The sequence below is a fragment of the Neovison vison genome, chromosome 6, assembly GCF_020171115.1.
Source record: "Neovison vison isolate M4711 chromosome 6, ASM_NN_V1, whole genome shotgun sequence".
Classification (NCBI taxonomy): Eukaryota; Metazoa; Chordata; class Mammalia; order Carnivora; family Mustelidae; genus Neogale; species Neogale vison.
The window spans coordinates 96,331,557-96,351,428 of NC_058096.1; the positions used below are offsets into that span (position 1 = coordinate 96,331,557).

Genomic DNA, 19,872 nt, shown 5'->3' on the forward strand with positions numbered 1-19,872 from the left:
CTCCCTGCTTTGTCATTTGTCACAGGTATACAGGCTGTTTGGGCAGCAGGCTTTGTGGGCAGCTTCTGGCTGCTCCAGAATTACAGATACCTATCTTGGACCATGGCATCTGATTTACCAACTCCTGTTTTTCGTGCTTATTGGATGCCAGCTGCACCAAAAGGCCCCTTTAGCTTTGACTAGGTGGACGGGCTGAATATCCCATGCCTTGGCTGACACATAAATATTCAGGGCAGCCTGTTCTACAGTCGCTCCCTTGCCTCTGTCCTTTCCCTTCGCTGGGCCAGTCTCCACATTCTGGACTGGACAGCAGATGACCCTCCATATTTGGGGGGATATATAGCAACATGATGTTGGTTGGTTTTATATCCGAGGACCTGATGACTATTCTTGACTATTTCAGGGAGCTGAGCTTCTCCCACTAGTAGGAAAAACTGGTGTGCCAAAGGATAAAATGCATGCAGTGTTTATTCAGTAACATGGAACACAAACTATCCCACCCCCTTGCCTTACCTTTGAAAGTTCCTCTGTGCCAGAACGCTCCAAATGAAAGAGCCGTCACTGGGGGGAGAGTGAAGTTTGGCACAAGGAACCTTTGAATCCACCCAGATGGGGTGCGTCCCCACATCCCAGTTAGGAACCCCTTCTTATGTATGGTTGTGCTGAACACATACACGCTCTTTTATTTCTCAAGCCAACATTTATCTTTGATGTTGCCTAGGGTCGGCCCGTGCTGGAACAACTTCTAAATATAGACGTCCTCGCAGACTAAATCTTTGAGACTGGCGATAGTTCAGTTGGCGAGTGCAACTTTATTTTTTATTTGATTTATCGTTGCCATTTTTGACAGGCTAAACTCTGCTGTTACAGAGAGAGGGCCGTGGCCCAGAGTTGCACGGCCCCTGTCTCGAGCCAGCAGCTCCGGGGCCATGAGCACAGGGCCACCGATAACCAAATTCATGTGGCTTAGTTACCAGGCAGTTACCAAACTAAGAGTAGCCCTGGAAGGCAAGTGGGCGGGGCTGTGAAAGACCCAGACAGAGAAGGAGGTCAGTAGCAAGAGGCCATAGATCAGGAAACATCAGGGAGAATTCTCATGACCAGAGAGAGGTGGTTCACCACAGATGCTAACGCCCTTGAGGGGGCCATTCTGATTTCCTTGTGCCAGGAATGAAGCTGTTGGAAAGAGGAACAGGAAGGATCATTTCCAATTTATTAATTAGAAGGCAGATGAAAATATCAGCCAACTTCGTCTGTTAGTGCCAGCGTTGGGCATACCAGCTTCCAGGGTAGTGAGTGCCAGGCTGATTGGAAATGTTAGCCAAAGCAGCCACATTCCCCACAGTCTACAGAGTTATTCTGGGTGGAAAAATACTGTAGCCTGAATTAATTGGATTATGCGTGAGTTCCATGTACAGAAGGGGCCATGGATGTGTGAAGTTCCTTAGTAGGAAACCAACCCATTTAAAGGATTCATCTTCCAAGTACTGAGGACAGACTGGTGAAGACACATAATAAAGAGGGAAAACAAACTTGAAAAAGGAGCACTGGGTGTGGTGCATAAACAATGAATTTTGGAACACTGGAAAGAAATAAAATAAAATGGAAAAAGAAGTTCCATTTTTAGGCTTTTAGTTATGTCATTTTACCAATGAACACAGTACTCTTTTTTTTTAAAGAGATTTTATTTATTTATTTGACAGAGAGAGATCGCAAGTAGGCAGAGAGGCAGGCAGAGAGAGCCGGGGGCTACGGGGCGGGCGGGGGGCCTCGGTGGGAGGAAGCAGGCTCCCTGATGAGCAGAGAGCCCAATGCGGGGTCTGGATCCCAGGACCCTGGGATCATGACCTGATCTAAAGGCAGAGGCTTGAACACACTGAGCCACCCAGGTGCCCCGAATATAGTACTTTCAAACATGTTTTTAACTTGGGGCACTTGAGGGGCTCAGTCAAGCACCTGCCTTTGGCTCAGGTCATGACCCCAGGGTCCTAAGGTTGAGCCCTGCATGGGGCTCCCTGCTCAGTGGGGACCCTGCTTCTCTCTCTTCCCCCTGCTCGTGCTCCCTCTTCCCCTTTCATTCTTTCTCTCAAGTAAATAAGTAAAATCTTTTTAAAAAAAAAGTTTTTAACTTTAAAAATTAACTGAATTTTATGAAATGAATCAAACACGTTTTATATACTTAGCAGGTTTTAAATAAGCAGACCCACCTGTAAATTGATTTCTCCACTGGAGCTTTATTCCTTTATGTGTTCATAAACAGACACCACGGAGAGTCGGAAACTCGGGTACATGTGGAGGGGCCTTTGCAAGATTATTTAATTTACTCACTTGTGGCCTTAGGTTACATCACACCTGAACCATCCCTAGAAAACTGTTGCATGTCTGTGTTTAAAAATCTTCCCACAGGGTGCCTGGGTGGCTCAGTGGATTAAGCAACTGCCTTTGGCTCAGGTTATGATCCCAGAGTCCCAGGATGGAGTCCCACATCAGGCTCCCAGATCCACAGGGAGTCTGCTTCTCCTTCTGACCTTCTTCCCTCTCACACTCTCTCTCTCAAATGGATAAATACAATCTTAAAAACAAAACAAACAAACAAACAAAAACCAAAAAAAATCCCACAGTTCTCTGCAGTTTTGGGGATAGCATTACTGAATATCTTCAGTCTAAACTGTACCTCCGTAAAATGAAGTAACTGCATTGCCCTAACAGTTGTGGTTGGTTTTATCATCTAGGAATATGGCTACATTTTTAGCTTCTGCAAAAATTCTTAAAATCTCTTCGGAGGCTTTGCTTTGTTGGCTTTGAGGGAAAATGGCACGTACGAAGCTCTTGTAGAAGATAGAACCCTTTATTGAGTCAGACGTTAAACATTTGGGTTCTAGCATGCTCGCTTCTACTCCCTTACCTCCTACCTATTGATAGCATGAGAGGAATTTAGAAAAGTTTACTGGAAAATGCCATACTATTAAACCTATATGGACATCAAGATAAATGAGTATGATATTGTACAACAGATTTCCTCAAAGCTTAATGGCTTAAAATAGTCCCTTGTGCTCGTGGATTCTCGGTTAGGAATTGGGACCAGAGTACTGGGAGAATGTCTGGTATGTGTTCCAGAATTTTCTGGAGCCTCTGGTGGGCAGGGAAGCTCATTTGCTGGGGGCTGGAATCTTCTGGCAGAGCCTTCACTCACAAGTCTAGCAGTCACTGCTGGCATCGGTGGAACCTTAGCCCCTTCACAACGAGGCAGCCCTAGGAGAGCCAGAGTGGGGAAAGTCAGTGTTTGGGGAAAAGGCAGAAGCTTCGTCATCTCTTCATACCTAGCCTTGCAAGTCACACAGCTTCATTTCCACTCCATTCTGTCCATTACAAGCACATCACAAGCCCATTCCAGTTCAAGGGAAAGGACTTCAGACTTTCTTAGTCATGAGAAACCGTTAAAAATCTTTTTTATCTTTGTATGGCACATGCAGTGTTACTATGCCTTGAGATTGTTACATCCAAGGTCATGGACTTTGAAAGGCAATATGACTCTCGTTCATACTGCTGCTTCTCTTCCAAGTGTTCTGGGAAGAGGGAGAAGGAAGACATGTGCGGCCAGAGATGCAGCAGTGGGTGGGGTGGGACTCATCCTTGCACCCAGCCCAGTTGTGCTAGCCAGGATGGCATAGTTTGGGGGTGCTCAAACACTGCTCTTCTCAGTTAGCAGATGGAAGAGGTCACTGCCTATTCCCTTGATGATAAGGAGAGGGAACCCAGGAGACAACAGTATTTCTGCCACAGGGGTCATACTTGTAAAGCAGATCAGTGTCCTCTTCCCTTGGGTAACTCACAGGCAGTCAGCAAAATGTTTACTTTCAGAGGGGTGGGGAAAAGACAGTGAGGAAATATGTTATAAGTTGATTTAATAGCTATAAAATTTCAGTTTTTGAACTGTAGATTAGAAAGAAATGGAAAAATATTGGAGTACATAGTAACAGGGCAGAAGATAAAATAGGAAAGTAGAGACTATGTTCCTTAAAATATTTAAAGCCTTTTACATTTATAATTTATCTCCAGGGTTTGTTTTTTTTTTTTTAAGATTTTATTTATTTATTTGACAGAGATCACAAGTAGGCAGAGAGACAGGCAAAGAGGGAGAGAAGAGGAAGCAGGCTCCCTGCTGAGCAGAGAGCCCGATGTGGGGCTCCATCCCAGGACCCTGAGATCATGACCTGAGCTGAAGGCAGAGGCTTAAACCACTGAGCCACCCAGGCGCCCCTCCAGGTTTTATTTTAAAGACTGAAATGTTTGATAAAGCATTTCCTTCCCCCCACACCTCCTCATGGTTGGGGGTAGAGGGCCATCCTTGTCACGGAGGTTATTAACACATTTTAAGAAAACCTTTCCAAGGGTGAGTCAGTCTCTGCTGGTGAGCCACGTGAGAGTCCACATTTTACCTGCTGCACTGTGTTTCCTTCTCTTACCCCTGCCCTTCCATGGTCTGGTAGAACGTTCTGCTGGAGGTTATTGAGTACTGACATTCTTCACAAGTTACCAGAAACCTTGTACGACCTAGAACATCTGGACTCTTGATTATTCTTAGAACTTGTAAACAACTGTGTGACTTTTCTAAAGAGTAAGCGTTAGAAGGATTTTAAATCTTCTGAGGCTGCCACTCTCCCTAGAGATGGTACCTGTCTTGGGTATGTGAGTCTAAACTGAAACGAGGCATTTGCTCAGCCAGAGGGAGGCGGAAATAGGGATGGTCGGCAGACATCGGCCACAGGAATGCTGAGCGATGAGAGTTGCCGTGGCACAGGGGGAATGGGTTGCCTGAGACCTGTTCGGCTCAAGGGAATGGAGAGGAAGCCAACCCCCTGGGGTCTGGAATGGTCTAGAATGTAGATCATACACAATGTGCTCTCATTTCGTGGTAATAAAGAGGAGGTAAGGCAGAACTGAGCAGCGGGGTCCTGGGCAAGGGCCGACGTATATGCGCCAGCTCACTGGCTGTCCCGGAGAGCAGTGGTGACCAGGAGTGGGAGATAAGCAGCCTGCGCCTTGGCCAGGAAACATCTCCATGGAACTCAAGGCCATGGTGCCGAACTGGTGCTCTCACTGGGGCTGCTTCTGGAATGGTGATAGATTAATGAGAGCTGTAGGGTGAGTTGAGTGAGAAGAGGAGCGCTCAGCTGAAGGGGGAGGGAACCCAGGGCTGTAATGCCGCACCCCGTGAGAAATGGAGTGCCTTGAAGTTCATCAGCACACCATGAGTTCGGATGCCCAAGATTTCTTCTCATTTGGGAAAGAGTAATCTTGTCCTTGAACTCAGCTGTGCTGTAGAAACCAGCATTTGGGCATGCCCAGGATTCTGAAATGGAAACCAGTCAGGGAGCCCAAAAATCTGCCCCTTTCGGATTTGTGGACACTGGCAGTAGAAGGTTCAGCGAGAACACGACTGGTGGTTATATCGCTTCGTGTCAGATGCAGCCCAGGGCCTGGATCTGTTCCAGAATGATGGAGGGTATGGACGTGAAGCCTTCTTTCTGCTCTTTTTCCTAAGTGGGGTAAAGTTTGGTTTCCTTCCTCAGGAGAGCAGGAGCCTCATTGCGCATCTTAGGGAGGTTCTGATCCTGCCTGCTCACACGCTGCCCACCTGATCTGCCCACCTACAGAGACACAGGTGTTTCTAGGCATCCACGCTCCAGCTCTTCCCTTAGAGACCCGCCAGCAGCTTGGCCTTTTGAGCAGTCCTTTTCCTCTCCTCTGTGTGACGCACCACACGTGGCCTCGTGGTAGTCACTGACCAGGACACGGCCATGGCCATCGGTCCCTGCTGCCTGTGTTTGGCCAGATTATTGGCAGCAGACCTAAAACACATCCAGAGGTACTCGTTTCTCTTAGGACCATGTTTTTGTGGGAAACTTCACACAAGGCTGACCTTAAATGATGAAAAAATAAGTTTCCAAGTAAAGCTAGTATCTCTCTAATCCTGTGTAGTTTAGATTAGGTTTTATTAGGAGGGGGTACCTGCCAGAGAGCATAATCTCTGAGTCATTTGGAGCCATGCTACCTATAACATGAAAGTTACAATTTACCATCTGTAAAACTTCACTGACAGTAATGCTTAGACATATTTAATTTCTGATAAACAGTGATAAGCACTCACATGACAACCCCCATCAGTTCAGCTGAATCCTTCAGTCTTCTAAAGCATTATCTTTTTTTTTTTTCCCTTAACCCTACTGATTTCTATCAACAAGAAGAACTGGCTAATAATCTTATTTGCAAATGCTGTTTACAGCCTGGCACCCTTCTTGGTGTACAGACCAGTCCTCCACATTAGCCTTTGAACATGTCCTTGCCCCAGAACCTAAACCCAGATCTCTGTGAGCACCTGGCACGGTCTGTCCAGCAGATCAGGGTGATGCTGTCCCCCGTGCTGTTCCCTGTGCTGTTCCCCATTCTCATTTGCTAACCCCTCAGCTGTAGTTCACTTTTGCACTGCAAGGACTTTTGTGAATATCCTTTTCTTTCTTCCCTGACATCCCTTTTATATTAAACTCCATGTCATTCATGAGTATTTCCTTACTTCCCTACTTCCTTCACTCTGTGAACTATGTGTACTCTTAACCCTTCAGACTCCAGATGCTGTTTCTAAAACTTGGTTCTAAGGTTCCAGCAGCTCTGGGTCTTTCTGCATGTTAAGGACCATACACAGAGTATTACATCTTGAAAGGTACGAATTTTCCAAGATGAAAAGTTCAGCATGCTTTATCTAAACAAATTGGAGTTTATTTAGTAGTTGTTCCTGATACTGAGGTGGGGTGGGGGGCAGGAGGAAATTTGGCAACATAGGAGAAATGTCTTCAAGGTCACAGAATGCCTCTTTCCCAATTCTTCAGCAAATCACAGTGCTGTGGCCCTTTAAAAGAAAGTCTAGTCCCCATCATCAATCTTCCCCCATTCTTTTTTCTCATTTCAGCCACAGACAGTCCAGTTTTTACCCTATTAAAGCAAATCAACCTAGTAAGGAACAGACTGACTTTTATTTACTGGCTATAGTTCTAAGCACCAGAAATGGGCAAAGGAGACCAAACAAAGAAATAGGAAAAACGAGGCATTGAAGGGGAGCCAGCGTCGGGGTTGGAAGGGATGAGGCTTCCGTGGCGGCAGGATGTGCCTTTCTTGCACTGTTTACTCTAAGCTCGGAAATAGAAGAGGAAAGAAGGTAGATCACGCTACAGCTTGAAATGGATACAAAACATACCAGGGTGTGCACAGAGTATAATCAGACCCTGGATGTAATTATGCAAATGTATGTATAAACGGTGTTGCTATGAATAAATCGTCTGCTGCAACCTTACCACTCAAGGTTAAAGTAAGCTGACACGCCAGCCACTCAGTGACTTTGCCCAAGTAGCAGCTGAAAAATGTTACGCTTTGCAGTTTACATCTGAGTGGACTTTGAAACCTTGATAATATGAACTTTGAATCTCAAAGATTAATAGGACTTCCACTCCCTTCCTGGAAAGGGCACCACCTTGCTTGGTGAGGGGAGGGGAAGGCGGGGAATTAGTCTGAGGATGAATGTACCAGTGGTTTTAATCTGTTCACCCTAGTGGCACTTCAAGCTAGTTGTGTGTTTATTTTATTTTTAATTAAACTTCACCTGGAATGTGTTTCAGTGGTAAGCGTTCTGGAGGCCTGCTTAAAGGAAGGAAATGCTTAAATTTGCTTAGGAGAAAAATGTGCTTTCATCTTTCTTTATAAAATAAATTGAGAACTTCAAACATATTTCTGAAAGCCCTGGGCCCAACCATCTGATTAGAATGCTAAGGTTCATTCAGTGTTGGCATGTGGCTTTCTTTGCGTGAACATCGATAAAAATGCTGTGGATGATGGGCATGAAATACTTGTTCTGCCGTCCTACTGATAGGAGGAGTCCGTGCCTGAGCGTGGCACAGGGCAGGTGACTTTTTTTTCTCACTCACGGGTCTGTGAAGACAACCTACCAGAGTGGTTTCTTTTTACTTCAAAGAATTTGAAGCATCGTGGACTGCTAGAAAGGCATTAAAAATGTATTTCCAGCCGGATAAGAACGGTACAGAGTGGCAATCATACATATAGGTGAATTCAGCCAAGGTTGCTCATCAGACATCAAGGTGCTTATCAGACATGCAACTCCGTAAGCTGTGACTGAGCTCCCTCACTGTCCACGGCACTGTTAGGAGGGTAGGAGGGAAGCGGATATGGGCGAGATGAGTCAAAGGCATGTGACCCATACTTAGGGATCAGTGAACAAATAGCTCACCACTGCAGGAATGCACATGTTCAGGGACTAGCGAGAGGGGGGCAGAGAGGGAAAGGAGAGAGAGAAGCCTGGGGAGGGCTTTCTTCTCTGGCACGATAAGCTCATTAGACTGATCCTCAGGTGCTCGGCAATTACTGCCTTTCCAGAACTAGCGATCCCTGAAATAAGGCTGCAGACTTACCCTTGGTTGGTCAGACTGGGCAGTTTGACCAAGGCAAGTGAGGAGGATCTTAGAAATGGTACATTGCTTTATACCTGATAGGACTTTTGTTGTTGTTGTTGTTAACCAAAACCAGTTCAGAAATACCACAGGCATGAGGCATGACTTGTCTCAGTTACAGGTTTTTCTTTCTTTCTTTTTTTTTTTTCTGATTTATTTTTTTTATTTAGAGAGAAAGAGAGATTGAGAGAATGAGTGGGAGGAGGGCAGAGGGAGAAGCAGACTCCCTGTTGTTGACTGGGGAGCCCGAGTGGATCCCCAGACCCTGGGATCACGACCTGAGCTGAGGGCAGATGCTTAACCGACTGAGCCACGTATGCGTCCCCAGATGTTTCTGTAGTACCTTTTTTGTTCAGGATGACATTGCATTGTCACACACTCCCCTAGAAGCCTTCCTTCTCTTGGTTTTGTTCATCCAGACCCAGGAAATGAAACAACTAATTCAGAAGGCCTTCCTCAGTTTCTTATTACTGATTTTTTTTTTTTAAACTTGTGTGCATTGTTTCATTGTTGCCTTTTAGGGAAAGAGAAACAGTGGTTTCAGACAGTGCTTCTTTGGGAGTCAGAAGCACTGCAAGTTGACAAAGCTTTGTCCAGCGATGGGGTACACGTTCAGGCTGGCTGCTCGGAATGACATCGGCACCAGGTATGATGTGTCTTCGCCCTCCTGCCGCTGAACACTCACGTGGTCATTCTGTGTCTTCCTCTCATGTGGCTGGAACGTGTGAAGACATCCACTGCCCCATGCTGAACCAATTTGAAATTTTCCTCGAAGGAACCCTCATCAGAGGGTGAAAGGCGTGTCCCAAGGTGATGAATGCCCCGGGTGGCCTCCGTGCCAGCTCTCAGGCTGTGAGGCCGAGGCCCCATGACGTGTCCCTGGGAGCCCAGATGAAGGTAGCAGTTCAGATTCTGAGAGAAATCCCTCTTGAGGCTTTATTTTTTATTCAGAACACATGCCTTTTCCTTTCATCACTAGTCATGTGGTTGCCTTTTTCAGTTATATTTGAGGTTACCTAATAGAAAGGGGTGCCGGGCGGGCCATTGTTGTCAAGCCCTGGGCAGACCCTCACAGCCTAGAGAAAACTCCGCCTGGCCCAGGCACCACAGCTTGCCTCCAAGCTGTAGAAGAAAGGCCATAATAGGTGTCCGAGGGAGCGTCTGGGGATTAAAGATGCTTTGAAAGGACCATATTTCAATTGTACTTCCTGGGTAACTCTTGATTAAGGGAAAAATCCTTTTCTTTCATCACTGTTTACTGAAAAAACTTAAAGGTTCAGTGCATCATTGGTCCTCAAGCTTTTCTCCAGCCTCGAGAACATCACAAGGTTTCACAGCCCCCTCTCCCCACCCGTGATAGCCGGTTCAAGTCTACCATTTGAAAAAGTCATAATGATAAAGGCTTCAAGGGTTTATCAGTGAATTAGAAGCACCCACAAACCCCTGAAAACTAGCACCATATATTTTTGTAAAGCAGTGTATTTCGTCAGCAGACACTGATTTGTGCTCATACTGATATGAGGGTTCCTTGGTAGCTGTGGGTCATAGCTTAGTGCCTTTGCAGTGTTGGCCTTTCTGCTGGGTGCTTTTGGGGGTTGGGAGATAAATCCTTAACAGTGTTGTCCTGCAGCGTGCTCTGCTTTTTTAGTAGCAGACTGGCAGTCAGGCAAATGGAAAGGATGGGTAGTAGGGAATATCACATAAAGGGTACTTGCCTTCCTTTGTTGGCTGGATCTGTCATGCCCCAGACTTTCCAGCCCAAGCCAGTCAGGCAATAGGTGGGCCTATCCTTCTGTTTTAAAATGCCAAGACTCCTCCCATGTTCCTAAATGTATGTCTTCCTGGATTTGTCTCTCCATAGCGGTTATAGCCAAGAGGTGGTATGTTACACATTAGGAAACATTCCTCAGATGCCCTCTGCACCAAGACTTGTCCGAGCTGGGGTCACATGGGTCACATTGCAGTGGAATAAACCAGAAGGCTGTTCACCCGAGGAAGCGGTCACCTACACCTTGGAAATCCAGGAGGATGAAAATGTAAGCCCTGCGGATTTTACACCCTTGTGTGTGTGTGCTGTATAAGTCAGTGTTGTCATAACCGACAGAACGCCATAAAAGTGCACTAGCCCCATACGTTCAGAACCGAACTCTTTAATTTCTACCACTGCCCCCGCTGGCCGCAACCTGGCCTTCCCACAGTCTTCCCTGTGTCAGGGAGTGGCATTCCTGTCCTTGTGTTTGGGGAAGCCAGAAAACCTGGAGTTATCCTTGACCCCATCTATATAATCAGTCGGCAGATCCTTTTAAATCTGTGTCCATATATTAACCCGCAATCTGGCCATTTCTCAGTATCCAAGACTGCTACCCCTTCCTAAGCCACCACTATTCCATCCCTGGATTATTGCGGTGGTCTCTTTACGTATTTTCCCTCCACTCACCTTTATTATACTGTAGTCTGTTCTCCACAAGAAGCTGAGGTGATCTGTTAAGTAAAACAGATCCGGTCGGTGCCCTGCTCAGAACCCTTCCTACTTCTGGGCCTTCCCCATCCTTCCATAATAAAAGCTGGAGCCCTTACAATGCCTGCAAGGTCCCGTGCTATTCTGTTTTTCTTTCAGGTCCTTGCTTCTGCCTCTGTAGTCTCACAGGACACGCAGGCATGCCTTGACCTCAGGGCCTTTGCAGTTTCTGCGCCCGACAGCTTGAAGGCCCTTCCACTTCCTTTGACTCGTTTCCCTCATTTCCCTCAGGTCTCCTCACATGTGACCTGTGCAGAGCCACCTTCCCTAAAACAGCATTATACAGTAGAACTTTCCACAATGATGGAAATGGTCTGTAGTTTGTGCTATCCAGTAAAGGTAGCACCTAGTCACATGTGGCGATTGAGCACTTGAAATATGGCTGTGGGCCCACGGAACCGAATTCTGAATTGTACTTCGTTTAAATTTAAAGAGCCCCACATGACTACCTTATTTAACTGGCACAGCCCTAGAGGAGCATCTCACTCGACCCACCGCTCTGTCCTTTATCCAGCTTGATTTTCTTTGTCGTTGCCCTTAACACCGCAAAGCCTGCTTCATATTTATGTATAGGTTTTATTTTTTTAATCACGGTCTCCACCTGGCATATAAGTTTCTGGCAGGCAAGGCTTTATCTGTTCTTGGGCAGTGCTGAGCCCGTAGAAGGCGGAAGGAAGCCTGATGCCAGCAGGTGCTCCGTAATCATTGACGGCTGGCTGGCTGGAGCCGTGCGTGATTGAGAATACTAGTGAATGACTTCTGCACATTGGGCTTTTAGAGGGGTACCTAGCCTCTTAAGGGATCATGCCTTTCCCGTCCAGACTGTCCTTTCTCCCTTGGCCAGAAGAGGACACTGTGTGGTCAGAAAGCTCAGCCGCGGTTCGTTATGTAGCACATTGCAGCTACACGGTGAAGAGCCTGGAAGACGTTCTTCTCAGACTAACATTAAAGACATTTTTTTACAGTACATGCTGCTTTGTCACCTGGCCCTCCTTGGTGGTTTAATCCTTTGTTTAAAATGCTTATTGAGGAACTGGGAGAAGTTGGCTCCGGGAGGAGAGCATGTGTTGGTGGCATCTTTTCCAGGGCGGATTTGCATCGTCTCAGGAGGAGAGGACTGTTCTCATGCACGTTCGAGCCTCACAGTAAAGTTCGACAGACCCAGGAGAAACTGCAGTGAGATAAAGTCAGATTTTTACTTGACAGAGCTACAGCACTATCTACAGCACCAAGGACTCTGACACTCTCTTTTTGCCTGGCTGCTGGTGGTGATGGAAAGAGGCAATAGAAGAATCCTAAACACAGAGGTATTTAGTAATGCCCAGTTTTCAGTGATACTGATGTTCCTTTCTGGCTTTGCCTCTGCAGGATAACCTTTTCCACCCGAAATACACTGGAGAGGACTTAACCTGTACTGTGAAAAATCTCAAAAGAAGCACACAGTATAAATTCAGGGTGAGTCAGTCATTTTGGTACCTGAACTGATTTAAAAAAACAGCTGTTTCATGTTGCACCCATTTACCATTCCAAACGGACTCCGTAGGTGAAAAGATATTTTAAGTTTCACCATGCTTCACATTATTAAAGTAACACTTACAGAAGGCACACTGTACTTTAAATTTGAAAGCCTGGTCTTGAGAGGGGAACCTGTTGTCGCATGCTGGAACAGACTGCATCACGGGGTGGCCGGGTACCAGCGGCTGAGGACCCCGAGCTGAACGCTCAGCGCACCTCTCACCCACACATCCCCCTTTGCCCTCCCGTGCTTCTTTTAATTCGATTTCCCGTTCACCCTCCCTCTGCCTCTGCTCTTCTGCCCATTTCTTTTTTCTCCAGCTGTTCTTATGTTTCTTTTCCGTGCCCACTCTGTCCCTACTTAGGCATTGCCTTGGTCATCAGCCAGCACTATTAATGTCACCAGAGGACTCCGCACTGTAAGGAAAAGTGGAGCTCCCAGCCGCAGCCGTTAGAGCGAGCAGAGTGGTGGGCGGCGTTCTCCGTCACAGGGCTGTTTACCAGTCTAGGGCCAAGCGCTGCAGGGTCTGCTAGGGCTGTGTCCTTTTTGGAGGGAGAAGTTCATCTTCTGAGTCTTCCCTTCCTTTTCCAGTTCTGGGGACCAAATGGTGTCTGACACATAGTAGTCATTCAGTAAATAGCTGTCAGATTATCCAGTGAAGTGTGGGACAGTTTGAGGAAAATGACAGTTTCTGATTTTTACCAAATGCTCGTTATTTGGGGCCGGCTCTGAGAACACAGGGCTACTGCTAGCATTTCTCCACAAGGTGGCATTGCCCTCCTCTTAAGTAAATAAAGACAGTTTTACCTGTTTTCTGCGCCTCATACTTTCCTTCCACAAAACAGTAAGAACCAGGAAGTAACATACTGGTTTTGTTTCATGTCTTCTTGGAAGGGTAAAAATTTAGTCTTTCGCTAAACCCACCTTTACTGTTTTAATTGTTCATAGCTAACTCTACAGGAAATAAGTACCTCATAAAGGAAACACTTATAAATCAATTGTTTGAGATTGTGAGAGAGGAAATGTATGTGTGTGTGTGCCTGTCTGTGTGAATTTACCGATGCCTTGATCTTGCCATGTTAAAAAGTGCCCATTTCAGGGTTCCTGAGCGGCTCAGTCGGTAAAGTGTCTGCCTTTGGCTTATGTCATGATTCCAGGGTCCGGGGATGGAGCCCCACATCAGGCTCTCTGCTCAGTGGGAGTCGGCTGGTCCCTCTCCCTCTCTCTGTACATTCTCTCACACATGCTCTCTCAAATAAATAAATCTTTCTTGTTAAAAATGCCCATTTCTTTAAAACCTGATATCTAAAGCACATTAATATTTCTTTTGGGTTGTATTATAGCTGACTGCTTCTAATGTGGAAGGGAAAAGTTGTCCAAGCGAAGTTCTGGTGTGTACGACAAGTCCTGACAGGCCTGGGCCTCCCACAAGACCCCTCATTAAAGGACCAGTTACATCTCATGGCTTTAGTGTCAAGTGGGGTACGTTTTGCTACTGTTCCTATTGCTTATTTTTGACAGATTTTTAGAAACTGATTAACTTCAGTAGTGACAAAGCAAAATGGGAAATAAAAGGTTGTGATTTGTGGGAGTTTTACAGATTTGGAATGTATGTATGAAAAACATCCAGAGAATTCTACCAACTGGTAAAATGGACAATTTTAAGAGCATTTTACTTCCTTTATGGTTTTTCCTGTATTTTTCCTCCTATACTTTTAATATATTACTGATCTGAATGTAGTCCTCTCTGAAAATATATACATTCTTCAACAGCTTGCCATTACCAAATAGTAGTGATAGTTAATATAAAAAATTGATTTATAAAATTAATACTGAAAATAAAGTTCAGACTTCAGGTATGTCATCATAAGAAACTTTGATGTACGGAATGTTCAAGTGAAGAAGAACTAGGAAAACTTTAGTTTTTGTAGTTGTTTGTATGTAACCAGAAGTTCTGAACTTCAAGAATTTTTCACTTGAGGTTATTTTGTGGTGCTTGGAGGGTAGCAAGCAAAAAGATACTGTGGTTCACCTCTGCAGCATGGATTATTTCAATGACATGAAGGCTGTTAGAGGAGTGCCTGGGTGGCACAGCTGGTTAAGCATCCCACTCTCAATTTCTGCTCAGGTCGTGATCTCAGGGTTGTGAGATTGAGCCCAACCTTGGGACCCGGGCTCAGAGTGGAGTTGGCTGAGTTTCTTTCTCCCTCTCCCTCTGCCCCTCCCCAACACGCACTTGTGCGTGCGCTGGCTTGCTCTCTCTCAATAAGTAAAACTTAAAAAAAGAATTGAATGCCGTTAGTAGAAACACTTGCAATTATATGTAAAACTACTATGACATATGTAATTATCACTAATGTGTCATAATAGCTACCTGAAAGGCAAAAAATAAAAGGAGAAATTTAAAATAATTACCTGGCAGCCAAGTAATGTAAAGGGAATTTGAAATATTAAACTGTTGGGGCACCCAACTGGCTCAGTGGAAAGAGCATACAACTCTTGATTTTGGGGTTGTGAGTTCGAGCCCCAGGTTAGGTGCAGAGATTACTTAAAATTTTTTTTAATAAAATATTATTCAACTGTTATTGGAAGATCAACCATCGAGACATAAAACTGTATCAGGCCACCTAAAAATTTTGAGGCAGAATTATTAGGATATCTGTTTCCTTGAAAGATGGATATCATAAAGAAACTGTAAAAATTTAGGTGTGCTTTTTGCCAGATTGTAAAGCTTTTTTCTCAGAGAAGTCTAGAAAGTTCCATAAATACTAAATATTTACTTTCATTAGACATATGCTATAAGATTTAACTTCATTGGGGCACCTGGGTGGCTCAGTAGGTTAAAGCCTCTGCCTTCGGCTCAGGTCATGATTCCAGGGTCCTGGGATCAAGCCCCACATCGGATTCTTCTGCTCAGCGGGAAGCCTGCTTCCTCCTCCCTCTCTTTGCCTGCCTCTCCACCTACTCGTAATCTCTCTCTGTCAAATAAATAAATAAAATCTTTAAAAAAAAAATTAACTTCACTACTATTGTTTTAAGTATCTTCATGAAATTTGTATACAGTAATGGAAATGCCAAGAGAAGGAAGGGAAGAAAAGTTCCTAAATCAATACCCAAATACAGAAGTACAGACTGAGAGTAAAGTAAATTCTGCATAGTCTTGAAAAATTATAATGCAAGGTATTTTTCTGCTCAGAAAAGAAAACTCTTGCAGGCCCAGAGTTAGTGGAGTAAATACCCGACATCCACAGGGCTCTGGTAATACGCCAGCACCCCTTCCTCAAACCACCTCTTTGGTGCATGTTCTCATGGATCCACAACTTTGGCTGCATATCAGGTTCACTTGGGACCTGCAGTATGCTTAATAGCAAACTGTGATGGAACAGATCATTACATTCTCATGTTCTGTTTGTCTTGTCAGTGAATTTGTGCACTTCTCTTTCCTTCCCTCTCCATCTCAAAAGAATCTGGTTGCTGGTAACTTAAAGTACAGAATGAAATAATGATAAAGGAAATATATATTTCACTTCACATAGAAATTATTAAATATTAAAAAATTCTCAAGTAGAGTTAACTCTTAGAAAAATCAATTCATATTTTGAATTTTGCTCATGTTTCAGTAAATAGACTCTGACATTTCTAGCTCTAGAACTTTGAATAATCTGAGCACATTCTGGGTTTCTTGATGTTTTCACTGCTTTTGTTTTTCCAGAACAATACAGTAATGGTTTTACCTTTTGCTTAAATCCAGAATTAAGGCAGTATGATGTTACATGATTGTCTGTGTTCTAATGTTATTTGCTGATAAAAATCAATGCCCTCGTAACTAATAAGGCCGTTGCTTACTTTCCAGATCCTCCAAAGGACAACGGTGGTTCAGAAATACTCAAGTACTTGCTGGAGATTACTGATGGAAATTCTGAAGGTGAAGTGTTGGGAAATCGTTTTACTCAAATCCAGTAGCAGCCCCTATTATCCGATATGATAGACATCTTTGTAGTCACAGTGGGCATAGTGAGCAGCCATTCATTCTACTGATAGTGCTATTATGAGAAATAAAGCTGAATCACTTACTTAGAGTTTTCTCTTTTACACACAGCATCAGGGATGAGAGTGTGCTTAAAAGGTACATTTTTATCATGTTTTTAAATTTTCCATGTCATTTTCTTTAAACCAGTGGTCCTAATTAATAGAATAATTACATTTTTGTCCCCTCTCTTAGCACACTTTCTCTGGAAATTCTTATAAGCAGAAGTGTCAGAAGCAGTCACCAGGAAGGATGGGGTGGAGACAGCAAACAAGTTCAATAATCTACAAATCCCCACGTACAGTGAGAGCAAACAAAACATAGTATTCCCGTGAGCTCGTGACAGTGTCACACTTTTATATCAAGTTTAGCCAATGTCTTTCTGTCTGTGGGACATCTGAGTCAGATTATTCATCACCTGTCATACTGTGTGGATTAAAGCAGTACCATGTTAAAGATTGAATTCCTTCAATAATGCCTTTAAAAATATTCTTCGATCGTTTTTCTAATAAAATTCATTAGTCTTTAATAGAAAAAAGCATAGTTATCAGAACTCTAAAAATGACATATCTCACCACTCTGATAATCCCTTTAACCACTCATTTAAAAAAAAAAAAAAAGTGATTTATGGCATACGGCAAAAAGAAAGAGCAGCAGCACTGACTTCTACAAACGGGCGGCACAGGTGCGTGCCTGTCTTCTGTTCCGTACCTCAGTAGCCGCCTGGAGTACTTGGGTTTTCATGTCCGTCTGCTTCTCTTTTAAGCTAAAAACATGAGAATGCTTTGCGATGGGCACAGCTGTTTTAATAGACATAAAATCATATTCTGGGCTAAAAATTTGAATGAGATTTTTATATTAGAAAACCTCCCTAGGAGAGAAGTCAGGTGTATCCAGTGACTCCTTGTGAAAAATCTAAGTATATTTTGAGTTTTCGTGCCTGTCTTGACCGTTGTTATCCAATCAAAAGTAGACACCATTCTGTCCTTAAAGTTTTGCCAGCACGTAAAGTGGGCTCTTTTCCGTTGTCCCTGTTCTCATTTGCCCCCACACAGGTTTTTAACCAGTATTGTCAGAATAATGCTTTCTAATGCCCCCCGTCCTTGGCCCTGGTCCCTGTGCCTTCATGGTAAATCCATCCTACCAAGGAGCTTGGGGAGGGTTTGGGAGGCAAAGCATCCCCCCAACCCTTTCTCCCTGGTGGCATTAGCTTCCCCAGGCACCAGATCTCTCCTGGGACCCTGCTTGCTTGCTTTAACCCCCAGAAGTGGTCATAGGACTCAGTCACACCGAGTGCTTCATCTTCATTTGTCAGCCTCCCAGCCATTTCTGTCTTTTAAATGAGTTCCATGAAGACAGCAGGCTTTGCCCCAAAGGGCTCCGTCTCTAACGGGAGGATTTCACTTACTGTGACGTCCCTGCAGATGACAGCAGGAGAGACTCTGTGGCATATCCCAGGCTTCCCAGCAGCCTTCCCCATACCCGCTGAGCCTCCTCCCCTGATGATGGGCTCACTGCACCCTGGACCTTGCCCTCTGTTACCGCTTGTTGCCCACCCCCTCCCCATGCCCACTACAGATTCTGTGTGGTTTCTAGCATCCAAACCTCATAGTCAGCGAATGTAATAATGCTGGTATTGAGTAGTCTAGCCTGCAGTACTAAGTATTAAAAATGACTCTCTGTGAATTTTAAATGTTTAACTTTGTGAAGGAAATGGTAAGAGGACCCTTGGCTATTTAAAAAAAAAAAAAAAAAGGAAAGAAAGAATAGGAGGTGCTGGTTTCTCATGGCAACCACTTGGAAATTTTCCTCAGCCGTAATGGTCGATCCGATGACATTTTCCAGAAGGCATAAACTCACACCTGAGTCTTGTCTTACAGCGAGTCAGTGGGAGGTGGCGTACAGCGGATCGGCAACGGAATACACTTTCACCCACTTGAAACCAGGCACTTTGTACAAACTTCGAGCATGCTGCATCAGCACCGGTGGACACAGTCAGGTGGGTTTTGTTTTGGTGTAAAAGTAAACTACTTGGGGCAAGTTCAGGCAACCAGCCCATAACGTCCAAACAAAATTATTTAAAATGTGTTTGAAACTTGAGTTTTTTAAATTGTGCTTTAGAGGACAAAAAAAAGCTAGGCCCTGATGATTGTCAGCTGAATCGTGGTGTTGTCAGGTACATTGGTCCCTTAGTTATTTCTTAGAAGACTCTGGCATGATCACGTGTGACAGCTAAAAATTGAATGTTGCCTGACATTCATATTAGCTCAGTCAGAGGATCCTCGTTATTGCTGTGATACCAAGAGCGTAGAATTTAGAGTCAAAAAGATAACGACCTCTTGTACAGCTCTGCTGTTACCACATCTGGCAATTTTGTGAGGGTGAGATACACTTTCCTCAAGGTGCTTTACTGCCATCTCCTGGAAAATTATTACAAAAACTGTAAATTTGTGATGGCAGAGCTGAATGACACCTTTGCAGTTGTGCAGTGCACAACTTACACAGCTGTAGGCAGCAGCATATTCTTTATTGTCTGCTCTTAATTTGACCTTAGACCAGCCAGTTAACATGTCAGGAGCCTTGGTGTCAGCCACAACGTGTTCTCGTACGCTCAAAATAACCTCATAAATACACAGGGCATGCCCTAGAAATCAGATGGTTGTTGTCTAAATGGCTTTAACTTATATTCAGAAAGTGCATGAAAGGCAAGATCGTCAAAAGCCATTTTCCTTGTAAGAATCTTTAACACTATGGTTTGAAACTGGTCCTGAGAGAGAGACTGAGAGATGGTGGCTTAGGACCCTCTGCTGGGTTTATTTTTCACAAGAACACTTGCCGTTAAGGCACCTAGCTTTGCAGTCAGTGGTCAGCATACCTCCAGGTTGTCTTGAGATTATTTTCTCCCTGTCTCCCCGCCCCCTGTAAGGATAGCGTATTGGGGATGTCTCGACTACCCGTATAGAGAGACTGTGTGGAAAGGGGGTCCAGTAAGACCATTCTCCAGTGCCAGAGCTCTCTGGAATGCTTCTCGGGGTTACCCACACCAAAACCAGACTGTCAGCTGGTGTGTGAGGGGCAGTGCTGCCTGAAAATACGGAGTCTGTCTCCTCTGTAACACTTCTCAGGAAGAAGTTCTGTTGAGGAGTTCTGTGTGTTCCTCCCCCACCTTGTTTTCTCCAGACTCGGGAGCAGACTGTCAACTTTCACATCACCAGCCTTACACAAACAGATCCTACAAGAAGAAGGCCTACTTATTTTAGCATTAACAGAACCTGCTGGCTAATGTCAGACTCAG

At 44.7% G+C, this 19,872-nt stretch overlaps 1 protein-coding gene across 3 annotated transcripts in view; it reads left to right on the top strand.

Moving 5' to 3' along the window:
* Positions 1 to 19,872, top strand: part of FNDC3B (fibronectin type III domain containing 3B) — a 343,565-nt gene that overhangs the window by 274,213 nt on the left and 49,480 nt on the right. For all 3 annotated transcript variants that reach the window (XM_044251801.1, XM_044251802.1, XM_044251803.1), the window contains exons 12-17: positions 9,038 to 9,162; positions 10,378 to 10,552; positions 12,403 to 12,489; positions 13,894 to 14,032; positions 16,404 to 16,475; positions 18,458 to 18,576. In XM_044251801.1, coding sequence (XP_044107736.1) covers positions 9,038 to 9,162; positions 10,378 to 10,552; positions 12,403 to 12,489; positions 13,894 to 14,032; positions 16,404 to 16,475; positions 18,458 to 18,576 — 717 coding nt within the window. The remainder of the gene's footprint in view (positions 1 to 9,037; positions 9,163 to 10,377; positions 10,553 to 12,402; positions 12,490 to 13,893; positions 14,033 to 16,403; positions 16,476 to 18,457; positions 18,577 to 19,872) is intronic.